General features: G+C 35.4%; 2 protein-coding genes across 5 annotated transcripts in view; both read right to left on the minus strand.

The window, feature by feature from the left end:
- The window catches only part of LOC149789932 (uncharacterized), a 475016-nt gene that overhangs the window by 315925 nt on the left and 138638 nt on the right, over nucleotides 1–20453 (minus strand). Inside the window, exon 1 of one of the 4 annotated variants that reach the window (XM_089971998.1) lies at nucleotides 8434–8682. The exons of 2 other annotated variants lie outside the window; for them this stretch is intronic. The gene's annotated coding sequence lies outside the window, so the exon portion shown is untranslated. Of the gene's footprint in view, nucleotides 1–8433; nucleotides 8683–20453 lie in introns of those variants that run through there. One more of the 4 variants, XM_089972002.1, reaches the window with a different exon arrangement.
- Nucleotides 15804–20453, minus strand: part of LOC149789934 (uncharacterized) — a 593258-nt gene continuing 588608 nt past the window's right edge. The window contains exon 17 of the mRNA XM_089972007.1: nucleotides 15804–19015. Coding sequence (XP_089828133.1) covers nucleotides 18948–19015 — 68 coding nt within the window. The 3' untranslated portion in view covers nucleotides 15804–18947. The remainder of the gene's footprint in view (nucleotides 19016–20453) is intronic.

The raw sequence follows: 20453 nt of genomic DNA on the forward strand, positions 1-20453 counted from the left end.
TTGTATCATATTAGAAGTATATTGTCATCTTACTGGTCTTGTACCATATTAGAGGTATCTTGTCGTCTTACTGGTCTTGCATCATATTATATGTATCTTGTCGTCTTACTTGTCTTGTACCATATTAGAGGTATCTTGTCGTCTTACTGGTCTTAGATCATATTAGATGTATCTTGTCGTCTTACTGTCTTGTATCATATTAGAGGTATATTGTCATCTTACTGGTCTTGTATCATATTAGAGGTATAATGTCTTACTTGTCTTGTATCATATTAGATGTATCTTGTCGTCTTACTGGTCTTGTATCGTATTGGATGTATCTTGTCGTCTTACTTGTCTTGTACCATATTAGAGGTATCTTGTCGTCTTATTGGTCTTAAATCATATTAGATTTATCTTGTCGTCTTACTGTCTTGTATCATATTAGAGGTATTTTGTCATCTTACTGGTCTTGTATCATATTAGATGTATCTTGTGATCTTACTGGTCATGTCATGAATCATATTAGATGTATCTTGTCTTAGTGTCTTGTATCACATTAGAGGTATTTTGTCGTCATACTGGTCTTGTATCACATTAGAGATATCTTGTCGTCTTACTTGTCTTGTATCATATTAAATGTATCTTGTTGTCTTACTGAGTTTGTATCACATTAGATGTATCGTGTCTTCTTACTGGTCTTGTATCACATTAGATGTATCTTGTAGTCTTACTGGTCTCGTATCACATTAGAGGTATTTTGTCGTCTCACTTGTATTATATCATATTAGATGTATCTTGTCGTCTTACTGATCTTGTATCACATTAGAGGTATCTTGTCGTCTTAATTGTCTTGCACCCTATTAGAGGTGTCTTGTCGTCTTACTGTCTTCTATCATACTAGAATCATCTTGTCGTCGTACTCGTCTTGTATCATATTAGAGTTATCTTATCTTACTGGTCTTGTACTATATAATAGGTATCTTGTCGTCTTACTGGTCTTGTATCAGATTAGAGGCATCTTGTCTTACTGGTCTTGTACCATATTACATGTATCTTATATCTTATAGGTATTTTGTATTGTACTTTTGTCCAAGTTAACTAATGTATTTTCTGTAATGATTGTAATTAATCCCAAGTTAACTAGGGTTTCCTCTGTACTGAATGTACTTGTTCTCAAGTTAACTAGGATTTTCTCTGTAATGATTGTACTTGTGTCCATATTAACTAGGTTTTTCTCTGTAACGATTGTACTTGTTTCCAAGTTAACTAGGATTTTGTTTGGAATTATTGTACTTGTATCTCAGTTAACATGGATTTGCTCTGTAATGATTGTACTTGTGTCCATGTTAACTACGAATTTCTCTGTAATGATTGTGCTTGTTCCCAAGTCAACGAGAGGTTTCTATGTAATGATTGTACTTATGTCTAAGTTAACTACGATTTTCTCTGTAATGATTGTACTTGTGCCAATGTGAACTAGTGTTTTCTCTGTAATGATTGTACTTGTTCCCAAGTTAACTAGACATAAATCTGTAATGATTGTACTTGTTGTCAAGTTCAATAGTGCATGCACCTACCAAACTAGTGCAATGACTACTCAAGAAACTTCAAACGACTTTAGTTTCGACCTGCCTATTTCGCTTGTCAGATTTACCTAGTCATACAGTACGGATAAAAGATCGATTAAACCGGACACATAAATGTTTTTCAATATACGGGTATTAGTGTCCAATGCTATTATGTAAATATCTTTGTATGACTATAGACCATTCTCAGAATGTATTCATGTATTCATGTGACCCTGGGTCAACGAATCCAAAACGAGGCTAAGATAGGCACAAGCTTCATTTTACCTCGCAACCATGGCTGCTACAGTTGATACCGGCAACGGAAAAATCGTGACAATTAGTGTTGTGTTTCGTTGTGCAATGGGAATGCTAGAATTCACATAGATTTAAGCTTCCACCACATTCCATTAGTGAACAAGATGGAGCTTCGTAGAAAATGGATTGTTGCAATACGTCGTGATGAGGGGCCGAATTATAAGGTAAGAAACTGGATGATTGTTGGTGTATTTATATTTTCTTGCTACTGAATGATGTAGGAAAAAGAAATTCAAACGCAAAATAGATTCCTCGATGAAGCAAATGATTGCATGTATGTGTGTTTTATAATGACAGGTTTCTAAAAATGTTACCCCAAGTCCCATTCCACATAACGGGGTCATTGAAAACTGGGCGTACTCCCCGCAACGCATTTATATAAGAAATTATGAATTTACGTAGGATTAGTAAGTACAGAAAAAGTGAACTTTGTTACTTCGTTAAAAATTAGAAAGTAGAATGTAATTGACCACGATAAAGAAGAGAGATAGCACCAGTACAATAAAAATGATGAGAGTACAAGCTGAATGAAATTACGAGAGAGAGAGAGTGGATAAGAATTAATGAAACTGTTGCTAAAACATATTGATGTTTGTAAACGTAATGGGAAACGCACACTTAAATCACAGGCCATTGAAATTCTAAATTCTATCATAGTGGTAAGATAACGTCAGAAAAGCCCCCTCCAAAGGGAAGCATATATATATATATATATATATATATATATATATATATATATATATATATATATATGGGGGTAGGGGGGTGGGTGCGCGTGTGTGTGTGTGTGTGTATGATTTTTTCCCTCCTTTTTGTCTTCAAATTCTAGCATTTTTATTTACTAATGATATAATTTCAACGGCCTTTGCTCAAACAAATGTTTTCTTTTTTTACAACTAATTATTGCAATTAACTCATGGTTTATTTTTTCTTTTGTTAGATTGTCACAAATACAGTTGTCTGTTCTAGACACTTTAAGCAACAGGACTATAGATGGACACTCAACAGACATTGCTTAAAACGAGATGCTATTCCATCAATTTTTACTGGGACAACTGAAAGGAAAGCAAGAAAACCATCTGCAGTGAGACAACCAATTGCAGAGAAGGTGGATAACAACATTTTGGAAGAATTTCAACGAACGTAAAAGAAATATCTGGCAAACAGCTCAGATCGTTGCTCCATCAAAAGTAGGACGCCATATTTGGTTCTCAATCTGCCTATCTTAGCCTAGTTTTCGCGATTCATAAATATTCATGAGGATCTCGTTAAGAATGGTCTAATGTAACCTAAGTCCATTCGCCTATCTAGCTTATTAAGACAACAGGTGCTCGATGCGATCTTAATGTCAACAAGAGCAAGAAAATAATCATACCGGGTGACCAAATTAACTCTTATTACTCCAACCAATCGTTCCATCATACCATCAAATAGTATATTGTGATAACGTCCTAAGTCAGAAAGGGTCATGAGGGTAATCCGAGGTAATTTTGTCACTCGCTTGTAGTTTTCCTTTAGTTAATTACCTTCATCTAAATATTAAGCTTGTGTGGAGCACCTGTGACGAAACTTATCACTTTTTCATATATATATATATATATATATATATATATATATATATATATATATATATATATATATATGTATATATATATATATATATATATATATATATATATATATATATATATATATATATATATATATATATATATCAGTCTGCCCAGTCCTTTTACTGCTAATAGGATACTATGACACCTTCATGACTACTATGAATATTTAGCAGTCTATCCAGTCCCTGTACCGCTAATAGCATTACTAGACATCTTCACGACTACCACTAGTGTTTCTACTACGATGAATTACTGGTACATACAGTGTTACTACTACTACTACTACTACTACTACTACTACTACTACCATATTTACTAATAAAATCGCAAGTATTGCAACTGTTGCTCCTGTTACTATTACTACCGCTACCACTGCTACTACTAATAATTGTTGTTGTTGTTGGTTTGAGGTTTAAAGCCATTTTTTCAGCACACGATAGGCTATGCATGGCGGCCAGTATTAATGGTGGAGGAAGAACCTGGGAAAACCCCTGGAAGATCCACCGACCCAAGAGAAGCTAATGGCAATCTTTCGCACATACCCACATTGGCCGAACTACTAATAATACTGCTGCTGCTACTAATACTGATACTACTATTACTGTTACAACTACTATTGCTGCTAATACTACCACTACTGCACCTTCTACTACTAGTACTACTATATCTACTAATATATCAACAAGTAAAACAACGTTTGATTGCACTATCACTACCACCATGACATTATAAATTGATGCATAAAACTACAATGTTTTGTGTGGAGCAAAGAATTACTAGTACATACAGTACCACTACTAATGCTGCTGTTACTACCGTATTGCCACAACTACTACTACTACTACTACTCTACTACCATATATAATAATAAAGTGGCAAGTAAAGCAAGTTTTCTGCTACTACTGCTACTACTGCTACTACTACTACTACTGCTACAACAACTACTACTACTGCTACTTCTACTACTAGTAGTACTACTATATCTACTAATATAGCAGCAAGTAAAACAACTTTTGCTGGCACCGCCACTACCACCATGACATTATAAATTGATGAATAAAACGACAATGTTTTGTGTGGAGCAAGCTGGCCGAATGATCTAAGGCGCTCGCCTTTACAAACTTTCAACGTCTTACCTATGTCTGCGTTGGTTCGATCCTTATGGCAGCGAGGGTATGTGAGAAAGCTTCCTGGGGTCGGTAGTTCTTCCCGGGCTTTTCCGGGTTCTTCCTCCACCAGATATATTGGCCGCCAAATGTAGGCCGCCCATTCATTAAAAAATTACGTTAAACACAAAACACATTTTTCTATATTATTAATGGTTTTCTTTTTCAAAATCGAAAGGCTTACAAATAAAAATGAAGGTGCGTGAAAACTATGTTATACAACCTCATCCGGTCATTGATTGATTGAATGATTGATTCATTCATTCATTAATCTTCATTTTCAACTTTCTATTTCAATACGAATATAAAGAAATTGTAGAGATTCAGGAGGACATGGCGTACAATAACATATATAAATCACCAACTCATACATACATACATACATACATACATGCATATATACATACGTGGATGTATTATTATTATTATTATTATTATTATTATTATTATTCTTTTAGTAGTGGCACATCCCGATGGATGTAATAATGCAAGCCGTTCAGTTTAGAAGGCATTAAGGTCCAACTGTAAAATAAAAATTATTTACTCTGCGTCCTAAGGACAGTGTTATATCGTTACGATGTTGATGCATTATCTACGTCCTAACTAAGGACAGTGTTATATCGTTACAATGTTGATGCATTATCTACGTCCTAACTAAGGACAGTGTTATATCGTTACAATGTTGATGCATTATCTACGTCCTAACTAATGACAGTGTTATATCGTTACAATGTTGATGCATTATCTACGTCCTAACTAAGGACAGTGTTATATCTTTACAATGTTGATGCCTTATCTATGGATAAAGCATTCATTTTGGATAGGCCGGGTTGTCTACCTCTTCTTAGGAAGGGAACATGGTTCCCATTTCTGTGGCTCATTTAGCCAATAATGTTGTTAAAAGTATAATCTAAACCCATCCAAAAGAACAAGAACTGCCTTTAATATCGTAAGTGTGCCAATGACGTGCTAATAATTCTGTTTCGTTTGCAATATGCGAAACCATACTTTTAAAAATAAAAATTAAAATATCACAAGACGAGGGTTAATTTGGTATATTTAGAGAATCATCAAAATTACTAGACCTTTCATAATGAAGTGCATGTAAATACATCAGTGTTGTTTGCTAAATGTGTGTAGGTAGATAAACACATTTAGGCGTCTAGTCAGACTAGACAGAGAAACGTTAACTATAGATGACATGAATGACTCATTAAGCTATAAAGGTGAAAGAAAAAAGTATTTAGGAATAACGAAAATTGGGTTTATATTGTAATATAGTTGCGGATACAGAATTATCTGAACTGTTTACAAGAAAATGAAATTACGCCAGACTCTGATAAGTTGCACAATATATGTTGTTGTATTGCAAGTTAATATTTCTCTCTTCTATTTCATAACACACTTTGCAGAGTGAAAAATAAGAACTATGTGCTTTATTTGTGGTTTTGAAAATATGTTGACACGATTGAATTAAGGTAATGTGTCCAGGAGACTATTAGTGTGTCACGATTGAATTAAGGTAATGTGTCCAGTAGACTATTAGTCTGACAAGATTGGATTAAGGTAATGTGTCCAGTAGATAATTAGTGTGGCATGATTGAATTAAGGTAATGTGTCCAGTAGACAATTAGTGTGAAACGATTGAATTAAGGTAATGTTTCCAGTAGACTATTAGTGTGACGCGATTGAATTAAGGTAATGTGTCCCGTAGACTATTATTGTGACAAGATTGGATTAAGGTAATGTGTCCAGTAGACTATTAGTGTGACACGATTGAATTAAGGTAATGTGTCCAGTAGACTATTAGTGTGACACGATTGAATTAAGGTAATGTGTCCAGTAGACTATTAGTGTGACACGATTGAATTAAGGTAATGTGTCCAGTAGACTATTAGTGTGACACGATTGGATTAAGGTAATGTGTCCAGTAGACTATTATTGTGACACGATTGAATAAAGGTAATGTGTCCAGTAGACTATTAGTGTGACACGATTGAATTAAGGTAATGTGTCCAGTAGACTATTAGTGTGACACGATTGAATTAAGGTAATGTGTCCAGTAGCCTATTAGTGTGACACGATTGAATTAAGGTAATGTGTCCAGTAGACTATTAGTGTGACACGATTGAATTAAGGTAATGTGTCCAGTAGACTATTAGTGTGACACGATTGGATTAAGGTAATGTGTCCAGTAGACTATTAGTATGACACGATTGGATTAAGGTAATGTGTCAAGTAGACAATTAGTGTGACACGATTGAATTAAGGTAATGTGTCCAGTAGACTATTAGTGTGAAAAGATTGAATTAAGGTAATGTGTCCAGTAGACAATTAGTGTGACATGATTGAATTAAGGTAATGTGTCCAGTAGACTATTAGTGTGACACGATTAAATTAAGGTAATGTGTCCAGTAGACTATTAGTGTGGCAAGATTGGATTAAGGTAATGTGTCCAGTATACTATTCGTGTGACACGATTAAATTAAGATAATATGTCCAGTAGACTATTAGTGTGACACGATTGAATTAAGGTAATGTGTCCAGTAGACTATTAGTGTAATAAGATTTGATTAAGGTAATGTGTCCAGTAGATTAATGTGACACGATTGAAATAAGGTAATGTGTCCATTAGACAATTAGCATGACAAGATTGGATTAAGGTAATGTGTCCAGTAGACTATTAGTGTGACAAGATTGGATTAAGGTAATGTGTCCAGTAGACTATTAGTGTGACAAGATTGGATTAAGGTAATGTGTCCAGTAGACTATTAGTGTGACACGATTGAAATAAGGTAATGTGTCCAGTAGACAATCAGTGTGACAAGATTGGATTAAGGTAATGTGTCCAGTAGACTATCGCGTTGTCGGTGCTGTTGAACATGCTTCTTCAACATGACTTGTGAAGCAACATAGAGGTGACAGATTTTGCAGATCAGTTCCAGCAACGACAACTGAATGGAAGGACACTATAGATCATATGGAATAAATTGGAATGCCTTTGCCGATCGATGTCAATTTATCTTGAACTCCCCCTTACCCATGTCAACAATTGTCAAACTACTTAAAAACCCCTCCCCTACCCGTATTTTGTTGCCATAATTAATGGACGACCCCAATTCTACATTGTTGCATGCACACTTACCTCACATGAAACTGCCCTATTGTATTCACACTTACACACAACACTCTTATTGTATTCAAACTTACCCCACACAATTATACCTTGTTGCATACAGACTGACACACATGACTCAGCCTTATTGTATTCACACATATTCACACGAGTCCGTCATATTGTATTTACATTTACCCACACGACTCCGCCCTATCGCAGTTTACATTAACCGACACGAATCCGCCCTATTGTATTTATCTTTGCCCACATGAATACCCATTATTGTATTCGCACTTACCCATTCGACTTCGCCTTACTGTATTCAGACATACCCCACACAACTCTACCTTATTGTTCACACTTACCCATACTTCTCGACCTTATTGCATGCACACTTATCCGTACGACTCTGTTTTGTTGTATTCATACTTCCTAAACTACTCTGCCTTATTGTTCACACTTATCCACGCTACTCCTCCTTATTACATTCACACGAACGAATGCATCTTATTGTATTCACACTTACCCACACTATTCCTCCTTATTGTATTGTCATTTTCAGTACTATATATTTAGTGCATTGATTTAAAATATATAAATATTGTAAATTAAGAAGATAATTTGTTTGCTTATTTTCAGAAAAGGTAATTGACATCGTTTTAAAATGTTACCTTGTAAGCAGCTCAGCAATTGATGGAAATGTGGCAGTCTTTAGTTGGACACACTGGCGAGACGAACGACGATATAGTCGCAGGTAGCGGGTTACGTCTGTCGGCGCGTTCGTATGTATCTGATTTGTGAACTAAACGTGTTATCTGTAGTAAGTCATGTGAAAAATCACATGGGTGCGCATCTTTAACCGGATTCGTGTTATCGTGTCCATGTTTGTATAGTTCAGTGTTTCTCAAACTTATTTATCTTGCGGCGCACCAAAAAGATCTAAAAAAATTCACGGCACACCTGAAAAGATTTAAGAACTTTTGTGGTGAAGAACTTATTTATTTTTACATATATATTTAATTTTACATTTAATGTGAAAGATGTGCCTGCTTTCGAGAGCAAATCAGATTGAAGCAAGGCCCTAAAGGCGACAAACAAGCGCGCATTTCATGATTAGAGCGATCGTTACGAAATGAAGCAGTGAATGACAGACTGACAGAGAATGCCTTTATATATATGTTACCTTTTAACTTTTGCGACATTGATTTACCATTTAATTTTTAGATATGTTCAAGGTTTCAAAACGGTAGCAATTTTAAATATTTTTCAAAACTCCCACGGCACCCCTGCAAATCTATCGCGGCACACTAGTGTGCCGCGGCACACAGTTTGAGAATCACTGGTATAGTTAAATATCTGCTGCAAGATGGGGCCCATACCTGGCCATCTTAATGTGTTATCTAGCTCGTGTTGACGCCGTGTGTTCTTGCAACAATATATGCGGTTGTGTGTTAGGACACAACCTATACAGCTTTTGTTGATTCGATGCCGACTGTTATATAAATCTGTATACAAACTTAAACTCTCCTGTGAAACGATGGCGTAGGACACAATAATGGTAAATTTTACCTTATACATTACGAATGCAGTTTAGGCTAGGTGTGACTGTTACTGGATAACGTAGGACTGTAGTGTACGCTAGGTGTCAAGCGATACATTACAATTTAGGACTGCAGTGTACGCTAGGTGTCAAGTGATACTTTACAATTTAGGACTGCAGTGTACGCCATGTGTCAGTGATCTTGGATAGTTTAGGACTGTAGTGTACGCTAGCTGTCAATGTTACAGGATACTTTAGGACCGTAGTGTACGCTAGGTGTTTAGTAATACGTGATAATTTAGGACTGTAGGTTCCTCTACGTGATACTTTAACAGTGAAGAGTATGATATGTATTAATAATACCACTAATTCTTTACCATTAAAACTCACTGTTAATCTTGTCGCACGTTAAAAACAGTAAACAACGAGAAACTTGTTTTAAGAGCTACGGTAACAGTTCACCTAGAAAACTATTTGTAACTTATTGATATCGTGGCATTTAGCAACCCATTGGACTTGACCTTGTATAGGAGGGACAAAAATTCTACGTTGCAATTACAGTATACAAATTATTCGTGTATTCTTAAAAATGAAATACCAGTCAAGTGAGGTAGAAAATGTATTCTAGACTTTACCCAATAATTAGGCACACCAAGATTTAAGACCAATTAAAAAAAAGTAATATGACAGGAGTTAGTGCCTATTCATAACAGTTATTCATATTTCCCATAGTTATGTGAGATCTTATTTGTGTGTTTATTTTATATGTCCATCTCTCCTTTGTTATTTTCTTTCATTTTCCTTCTTTGTTGCTAATTTTCTCTTTCTTTGAGCGTATCAGTCGATATTCGAGGTTGAATATTTGCAAGCGTGACAAGACAAAGTTTCAAAATTATTGTATGGAATGTATAACGGTACGACCTCCCAATATACTGGACATACATTTAATCATATTTTCTTCCATGAAAAACGTTGAAATCAATTTTGCTGGTAATGACATTTACTACACCTACATTCATGGAACTGTATACATGAATGAGTGGCCAAAACTTCACTCTGCCCGAAACATTTTATTACTTCAGCGAATGCCTTCTGCTCTCCGCTTTTCTGGCTTTAATTTATATTTTCTTCTTAATAACCTCAAAACTGTGGCTATAGTCTATTTATTTCTTGTGTGTGCGGATATCCAGCTAAAACGAATTGTAACTAATCTTCAATAAAAGTACTAAGTATTCTTCATCCTCGGTACTACTTATGTCTGACCACGGACTTTCATAACAGTCCTACTTATGTCTGACCACGGACTTTCACAATAATATTATATGAACATATTATTATAATATATACATGAATATTTTGTGTCTGACCACGGACTTTGATATTATTATAAAGTCCTGCACATGTTGAGTGTCCGAACATAGATTTTGATAATATTATGAAGACCTAAATAGCTGTGTCTTAACACAGCTTTTGTCATTATTTTAATGACTGGAATGTTTGGTGTCTGAACACGGTCTCGATACTATTATAAAGACTTGAATTTTGTGTGTCTGAACACACACTTTGATATCCTTATAAAGACCTGTATATTTTATGTGTCCGAACATGGACTTTGATATTATTATAAAGGCTTGAACATTTTGTGCATTTTGAAAATATCACCCTTTTGCTAAAGTAATTGAATAAGGTGAATAACTGACTTTCCACTAGATGCAATTTGTCCATTTGTGGCTATAGCAACTATTCTGCTAAAATAAGTTGTAACTAATCTGCAATATCAGTATTATATATTCTATATATCACCCCTACCAACCTCTTAGTTGTGTCTGAACACAGACTTTGATAATATTATTATGAAGACCTGGATATGTTGTGGAGTTTGAAAATATCAGTCTTGGTTAAATAATTGAGTAAGTGGACTATACACAAACTTGTGCACTTAAATAAGTACATAATACACAAAATTGTGTAGGTAATATAATTAATCAAATATACAGAAGATTGTGTGACTGACTGAATAAGTTTAATAATAGAGTAACGCATGCGAAATAAAAACTCGCGCTCTGGAATAAATCACTTACGTAAGTTGCGGTGACCTACGTAACTCAACTAGGTCATCTTTGATGGATCCTATAATGATAAGGATATGGTTTCAACAATATGCCGAGTCCTTACAGTGAATTAGGTTTTAATACCTTTCTCAGTCCTGACAAGGAATATGGTTTTAAGGATGTATAAGGTCTTTACAACGGATATGATTTTACCAACTTTTAGAATCCTTACCAAGGATAACATTTCTGAGATTTTACAATAGTTACGGTTTTAAGAACTTTTGGAGTCCTAACAATGGTTTCATGAATTCCGCGGTCCAAATTATACTTAAATGGATTCCTTACATTGTTTTCATTAATTCCATTGCCCTAATTGTACTTATACGGCCAACATAAATTGATTCCGCTATGTAAACTGATGCATGTTAAGTCGGATCTTTTTCTAAATCGGTTATCGTTGATAAAACTGGATAGGTTCTGTGTACAGAGTTGAGATTGTAGGACGAGGAGTGGAGGGTAGGGTGCATGTCAAGCTGATTAAAGTCAGATCTCCGCTGTCCTAGGTAAAGATCTGTAGATGACCGCTTACGGTTTATGTTCTTGTGACCTTTGAATTAGCCAATGGAAATACAGCTTTAAAAATCATTAAGTGAATCAAATCGTTCGGTACACATTTATTCTCTTCAACCACATACTACTCAGCTTATAAAGGGCGAAGATATAAGACTTCATCTGATTGGCTGATACAGCTAGCGATTATGACAATAACATAGGTTGCCAGAACATAAATCCAAAGCGGTCGCTGTCAGATCACCATGTATAACAGTGGAAATCTGATTTTAGTCAGTTGTTGTTGTTGTTGTAGGGTTTAACGCCATTTTTCAGCACACGATAGGCTATATATGGCGGCCAGTATTAATGGTGGAGGAAGAACCCGGGAAAACCCCGGAGAGAACCACCGACCCACGAGAAGCTACTGGCAAGCTTTCTCACATACCCACATTGGCTGAATCCGAGACTCGAACCCATGCAGACAGAGGTGAGATGGCTGTGATCCTTAACGGACAGCGCTTTAGACCACTCGGGGCATAACTATTATGACTATTTGCTATTTTAGCATTGTGAAACTATTATTGTCTATTTGCTACTTTATTATTGTGAAACTATTATTGACTCTTTGCTACTTGAGTATCTTGTAATTATTATTGACTAATTGCAACTTCGTATCTTTGACTAATGAATATTACAGTCTGATAGCAATAATGAGTTCCGCTTGTTTTGATTTCTTTCTGTTTGTTTTAAATTGTATTTCTTATAGTTTTGTTTTAAACACATTTTTATTTTAATTATGGCGAGGAAATAGGAGCTAAATGCCTTTATCGGTGATGTTGCTTGTGACAGCTCTTTAACACATGACCGTCTTTATCATGGCGATGAAATAGGAGATGTGTGCCTTTCTCAATTATACACAGCGGCAGCCGAGCCGGGCTGACAGGGGCAGGCAACGAACCCAGAAACATTGCATTACGAATCCGACGCTCTATCCGCTGTGCTGTCGCTTCTTTCACCCATTTTACTTATTTGCATGACATATCATACAGTAACTGTAGATATAAATTATACAGTCAGACTGGGAACTATCATACTTATTTGTACAACGTACTATTACTGTTCATGTAAATACAATAAAATAAACAGGGCAGACAAGTGAGAATGGGTACTCGTGTAGTTTGATGATAAATTATTTGAAGAAGGCATCTTCTCTCTCAGCCGCCCAATAAAACAAAATCACGCAGTGAACACGTAGAAGTCCACATAATGTAGGACAAGGATACAATATCGATGAGATATCTACTATCGGGGCTATCACGAGTTTGTCGTCAATTATATCGAGGTAGACGGCACTAATTCGTACGAAGTGCAAACTAGGGCAGATAAAGAGGATAAAGTCACTGTCTGGGTTATCATAGCTTTAACGTTACCTATGTCGAACAAGCTGGTGCCAGGACATACAAGTTGCAGATAAAGATTATATTCATGTAATATACCCAGAGTTGTGGCCTAGATGAAGCCCAATCAGTAAATGGGTGGGTGGGTGAAAATACAGTATACATGCCGACGAATCGTCCTATCAAGCATGTACAATACATTTGTTGATACAACCATAATTTGTTCATAAACCGTTTTTTGAAACATATGATGCATTTCATACCCTATGTTAAAATAAATGATCACGTGTTTAAAGTTCTGACAAATGTTGCGGTATTCTTTGGTTCAACACAAAATGGGCATAAGCATGCTTTATTTTAGAATATTTCTTGTGACAAACAATCGGTTTCAGCTTGTATTCTTGACTCATGTCCACTTCAAGTAATTTATACACTTAGTGAGGAGCAGTTCTCAGATTATCCTGTTCCAATACCAAATATATCATCAAACTAAACGAGGTTGCCCATCAGGATGATATATCTACATGCGATGAAAGTAGCCTGGTGTCAAAGAGGGACCAGACAATTAAGTTTCCCGTGGTTCGATTGGGTGTGAAGGGAGGATGGAAATTTTTGTTGAAGAAGAATATTTTATATTTTCGTTTGCCTGATTGTTTTAATCTGGGACATTAAGTTTTCACTTGGAAATTCCTAAATGGGTTGATAACTTTCAATGTTTTATCAAGAGGTGTGTGACCTACAGTATGGTTCGATCATTGCGTCTTAGCTTTTTCTAGAATGTTGATGTCTTGAAGAATTATTCATTCTTGCCTGAAGATACGAAGCAGACAGAATCTTATTATTGTTCCCTTTATCTTTAGGGTTGATTTATTTATTCAAAATAATATTCACTGGAATTACAAAGTGCTCAATATTATTAGAACATTAATTTGGAATTATAGTGAATTCTGACGATGACATTATTGGTTGTATTAGTGTGGTGCATCAAAAGACTCTTAGCACATCATCACACTCCAGACCATTTACGTATTAGCACGTTCGAGACTACAAGCATATCGATACATTCAAAATCGGTATTTGTATCATTTATGGTTTTGGAATACCATTGGAATTCAATCGGCACTTCATACGTTTGGAATTTTGACTAATGTTGATATAATTTACAATTCTTTAAGTTCTGTTTACTTTTTCAGTTTGTGCTCTAGGAAAAAAAAATATGCGATGAATTTTACGATACTGGCTTGTTTCCCCTATATCATGTTAATTTGTTTAAGACCTTAGATTGGTAACGTTTTATATCTCACTGCCAACTGGAGATACTGATGCACTTTGAATAATGGTCGCTGTTCTTCTCACAGTTATATGGACATACATGCACGATTTGGAATAAATAGTTGTTGTATTACTTATGAAGGACTGTAAACACTGACACAACGTTGAGTTGATGGTTGGTGTGCTTCTTACAGCCACCTGGGCAAACTTGCACAGTTAGGAGTATATGGTCACTGTGGTGCTTCTCACGGACATCTTGCACACACTGGCACCATTTTGAATAAATGATCGTTGTATTACTTACGGTCAACTGGCTTAGACTTAAATTAATGGTAGCTGTATTTATCACGTCCAAATGGACTCATTGGCAAAAAATTAGAATAAATGGTCGCTGTACGTCGATTTGAACATACTGGCACAGGTTTGAATAAATGTTTCATGTGCTTCTCACAGACTTCTTGCATCATACACTCATTTTAGTTGTTGTTTTTGTTGTTGTTGTTGTGGGGTTTAACGCCATTTTTCAGCACACGATAGGCTATATATGGCGGCCAGTATTAATGGTGGAAGAAGAACCCGGGAAAACCCCGGAAAGAACCACCGACCCACAAGAAGCTACTGGCAAGCTTTCTCACATACCCACATTGGCTGAATCTTAGACTCGAACCGACGCAGGCAGAGGTGAGATGGCAGAGATCCGTAACGAAGAGCGCTTTAAACCACTCAGCTACTCGGGGCCCCTCTTATTTTAGTCATTTAATATAACTTGTGTAGAGTCCTCCAACGCTCGTGGTTATAGTTTCCGATATATGTCGTTTAAATTGGGTCCATACCATCTCAGTAGTATATGGGGCTTTTAGGGTCTATAGAAATCCCAGTCACAAATGTCCTAGGGGTTGTATAGGGTTAATGGAAGTCCCCATCAAAAAGATGTCCCTGCACTATGGGGTCTATGGGAATTTAGTATGGGTCGGCATGTATAGGGACAATGTGAATTTAACATGGAAAAGACACATGGAAAATTGAACACGACGTCATGTTGTTTACAGGGTCAAAACTATTTATAGAGTGAAATGGATTTATAGGGACAAAGATTGATAGGGACAAACATAGACATGCAGAGACAAACAGATACACATTCAAACAAAAAACATGGAAACACAGAAAAACGAAATGTTCTAAAGAAAGACTCATAGATAGAATAGAGAGACTCTAAAAAGAAAAGCCTATTGCATCGGTACAAAATATTTATTCATCTATATGCATGGTGTATCTGGCCTGTGCTTTGGTCTAAGCACTATTCATTTAATACATAAACATTTTGACATGAACCAAACCTTTTTATAAGTTATTTAGTTCTTGGTTCTAGTAAACTACTTTTTAAAACTATATTTTTGGCCTCTCTGAACATCACTTCACATATAACGTACTTACAATAAATGTTTATATAATTGCAATGCCATTAGCTGGTAAAGTAACATTTCCATTGGCAAGAATGTTACCATGTGATCAAAATGAAGTGCGTTTATTTCTGTATGAACTGTAAGGAGAACTACTTTTCTATGAATACCCACTTATATAAATAAGTCACGTGTACAGCATAGGATAAACACTGCCAGAGAAGGCAAACACGAAGTAAGCATCAAAGGAAAAGAGCATTCCAACAATTTTAAAAAAAATTGAATAAATTAGCCAACCATTGGTTGAAGGACTGATATTATGATGACCTTATTGAGATCAAGCAGGACAATCCCAGGTGCTATAAATAGCTATGTAATAGAAAACCACAAACATGTATTACTATGCTCAATCAAGATTTTTTTTTAACGATACAAACAAAATAACATAACTTACAGAACGCATATAGAATGCATTGTATTTGTGTTCATTCTGTATCGTATTTCTGTCCCAGTTAAACAAAAATAAAAAAGAAATTTCTGTCACAGTTAACACTGGTAAAAAAATCCATGAACAACGCATATTTCTGTCACAGTTAACACTGGTAAAAAAATCCATTACCTACTTGCATTTATGTCACGGTTACGTTACACACATGTAAAAAGGTCCACGACCAACTTGTATTTCTGTCACAGTTGCACACAAATAAAAAATCCATGACTATTTTGCATTTCTGTCCTAACAGTAACCTCTTCATGTTAAGCGCCTAGCAAAGCAGCTGTTAGTACCATTATTAAAAGTCTTTGGTATGATTTGGCTGGGGTTCAAACCCATGACCTCCCTCATCCAAGGCAGACTCTGGAAACAATAGGCCATTGAAGCGGTCTCCATTTCCAAATAAAAATGTATGTATACATGTTCATATGTATGTATGTAAGTATGCATTTCTGTGCACTTGTACATATATGCATGTATGTATGCATGCACATACATATGTATGTGCCTATACATGTATGTATGTACATATGTATGTATGCATGTATGTATGTATGTGTGTACGTATATATGTATGTATATATGTATATGTATGTATGTATGTATGTATGTATGTATGTATGTATGTATGCAAGCATATTTGTATGTATGTATATATGTATGCATGCATATATGCATGTCTGTATATATATATATATATATATATATATATATATATATATATATATATATATATATATATATATATATATATATATATATGTATGTATGTCTGTATGTATGTATATATGTATGTATCCGAGATCATGGCACATCAGCAGAATAACCCCCGTCATATGGTGCCAATCAAAAGCTGAGCTATATAAATATAAAACAAAAATTGAAATAGGACAAATTAATGAAATGTAAACAAGCAGTATTACAAGATCAAAAGTAAAATGTAAATAGTTTTGAAAAAATTAATGTATATACAAAATAAAAGATAAAGGCAAGATATACCATATCTTGAAATAGTGGGTCAAAACTTGTGTATATAATCATCGTTCTTTCAATAAATCTGTACTTTTCTCTGGTGGTACATCATCAGAAAGTTTCTTAATTGAGTTAACGTCATAAATGTTTTGCTTGACAATTGTAAATTAACACACTTGGGAAGAAAGCATTCCATTGTCATCAGACACTTGTCGATAGGGTTCTGTGGGTGTAAAACCATTTTTCTGCACATGATAGGCTATACATGGTAGCAAGTATATTTGCTAGAGGAAGAACCTGGAAAAACCACGGGAAGATCCACTGACCCATGGGAAGCAACACTAGCTGGGTATGCTCTGGTTGAGGTTGCCCATCAGGAGGTATGTACACATCAGGTACATGTGTCCTATGTGTAGCTGAGGTTGCCCATCCAGAAGTATGTACACATCAGGTACATCTGTCCTATATGTGGTTGAGGTTGCCCATCAAGAGGATTCCACAAGTCAGGTACATGTGTCCTATATGTGGTTGAGGTTGCCCATCAAGAGGTATGTACACATCAGGTACATCTGTCCTATATGTGGTTGAGGTTGCCCATCACGAGGATTCCACAAGCCAAGTGCATGTGTTTTATATGTGGTTGAGATTGCCCATCAGGAGGATTCCACAAGTCCGGTACATGTGTCCTATGTATGAACAACACAACACAAACCTCATTTCAGTAATTTGTTCTATACAAGGGATGCAACTCTCCATTGATGTGTCTGACATTACAAAGCTTGTTAGTGCAGTTTTCTTTTCACATATTATGTCAAGTATTTAGAATACACGGTCATGTATAATATTTGAAGTCATTATATGGAAGCTCCATACAGAAACCGGTGAATGCACTGCAGCTTTGACTGAAGGGAAAATACAACTTTGACTTGCATTATCGATTGTCTAACCTTGGAACCAATGAAGCCATTACATAAATATTAAGGCAGTTATATATGTCTAGGCAGATATTTATCATAGCCATGTAGTCTATCTCATATCATTACCACGTCTCTTGCCTCAATGCGTAGGTTATAGAAAAGGAAAATATAATCATGTACATCCATGTACAGGTATAACTTACCTGCCAATGTAAATATTTTATTCAAACTGTAGCATTTTATTCGTTTAGACTTGAGAGTGCTTTGTATATTCACTGCCTAAATTTCAATGTCACAATAAGGAATAATACAAGTTAAAAGCATGGCTATTTCTTCAAGCTGTCATGTTTTAGATTAAATATTGCATCATTATTATGTCCAACAGTGTCTGAACAACATCTTTTAGTGCAAAAGGTGTTGTTGTCTTGGTTCTGGATGAAATTGTTAGTGCCTTGGTTAGGGGTACTGCAGTTGCTGGTGTCTTGGCTCGAGGAAGAGTGGTTATTAATGCCTTGGGTGGAGCTAAAGCAGTTGTTGGTGCCTTGGTTGCAGATGTAGTTGCTATGGAACATCATCTAAAATCAGCTAAGTTCACATTAAAAGACACATTTTGGATTTTTCTGCCTGACGAGTTGAAACTTTGCCTTTGGGTGCTGCACCTGAAATTAAAATTACAACTCTCAAAGGTAATCATACAAATATGAACACACATGGCTCACAACCCTTCCATTTCTATCTCATACACTCGTCAAAGACTAATTAAAAAAAATATCGTGTGTCGATGAGGAACATGGAATTTAACAAGTTGTATCAAAATCAACACAGGCATTGTGTCTTAATCATCAGCTCTGAAAAATCTGTGAAAAGTTCTAGTCAATCCCACATAATCATTCCTTGATCATCAGTTTCAAGTATCCACCACTTGATAATCAATCTCATAACCACCACTTGATAATCAATCACATAAACACCACTTGATCATCAATCTCATATAACCGCCACTTGATAATCTATGTCAAATAACCACCATTTTATTTGATCATCTTGCATCAGAAGGCTGACTCCAGTGTGTTTTCTGAGTAGGACTTGTATTCAAAGTTTCAAGTCATGACACAACAATGGAATTACCATTGTGCTTAAAATATGATAATGTTGTTTTCTTTATTTTTATAAAAATTCAGCAATGGCAATGTTAGCTTGTATCACTAACATGTACCATGGTTCCCACGCTTTTCTAAAGATAAATTTCCGGGTCATTTCCAGAGTTTTTCCGGGACCAAACTACACTTTTGAAGGTTCAAATATGACCACTACTGAATGGAATTAAAGAACATTTTAGATTATAAAACATGCATTTTCTATATTTAACGATGTTTCTCTTTCAAGACTCTCCAAAAACATCTAAGTCAGAAAAGATGATCACATACAAAACCAGAAAAAATATCACACAAAACAAGTTTGATTACATTCATACAAACTGGCAAGTAAAATCATTTCAGTGCCCAGAATAAAAATTCTAACTTTATTTTGCTAAGTGAGAACAACATAATGAACATAAGTCATGTTTTGTTTCCTTTGAAATCGTTAATGATAAAAATTCTATAGCAATTGTATATGCATGTTAAAATTCTCGTAGAAATTAACAATTCCTATTACAGTATATAAAAAGAACAATAAATGCAAATAACTGGAATCATGTCTTGTAACAAAAAGAGTTAACTCCTTCCATGGAAAGGAAAGATACAGATATCGATCTGACTTTGAAAATAAAAGTCTAGTAGACGAATCTAATCCACTGGGCATTTGTACTGACTCAGTATATATGTTTATTGCAAGCAACCAAACGATCCATATTTGGTATATTCTGTATATTCTGGTTAGAACTCGATAAATTTAACTCAGGATCAGTTCAGTTATGACTCAATTATGCAATTGTTTCGGGCATCAAGTGGTGACGGAAAATCCTTGGGTTTTTCATGACTTACGGTCGGCAAAAAGTTATCACTTCTGCTTGCTTTTTCCCAATTTCCTGGTACCATGAGAACCCTGAAGTACATAAGCCAATGGAAAAGAACCATTTAAGATGCAGGTAGATAT

This window comes from Sinohyriopsis cumingii, chromosome 10, assembly GCF_028554795.1.
Source record: "Sinohyriopsis cumingii isolate HCF-2022 chromosome 10, ASM2855479v2, whole genome shotgun sequence".
NCBI lineage: Eukaryota > Metazoa > Mollusca > Bivalvia > Unionida > Unionidae > Sinohyriopsis > Sinohyriopsis cumingii.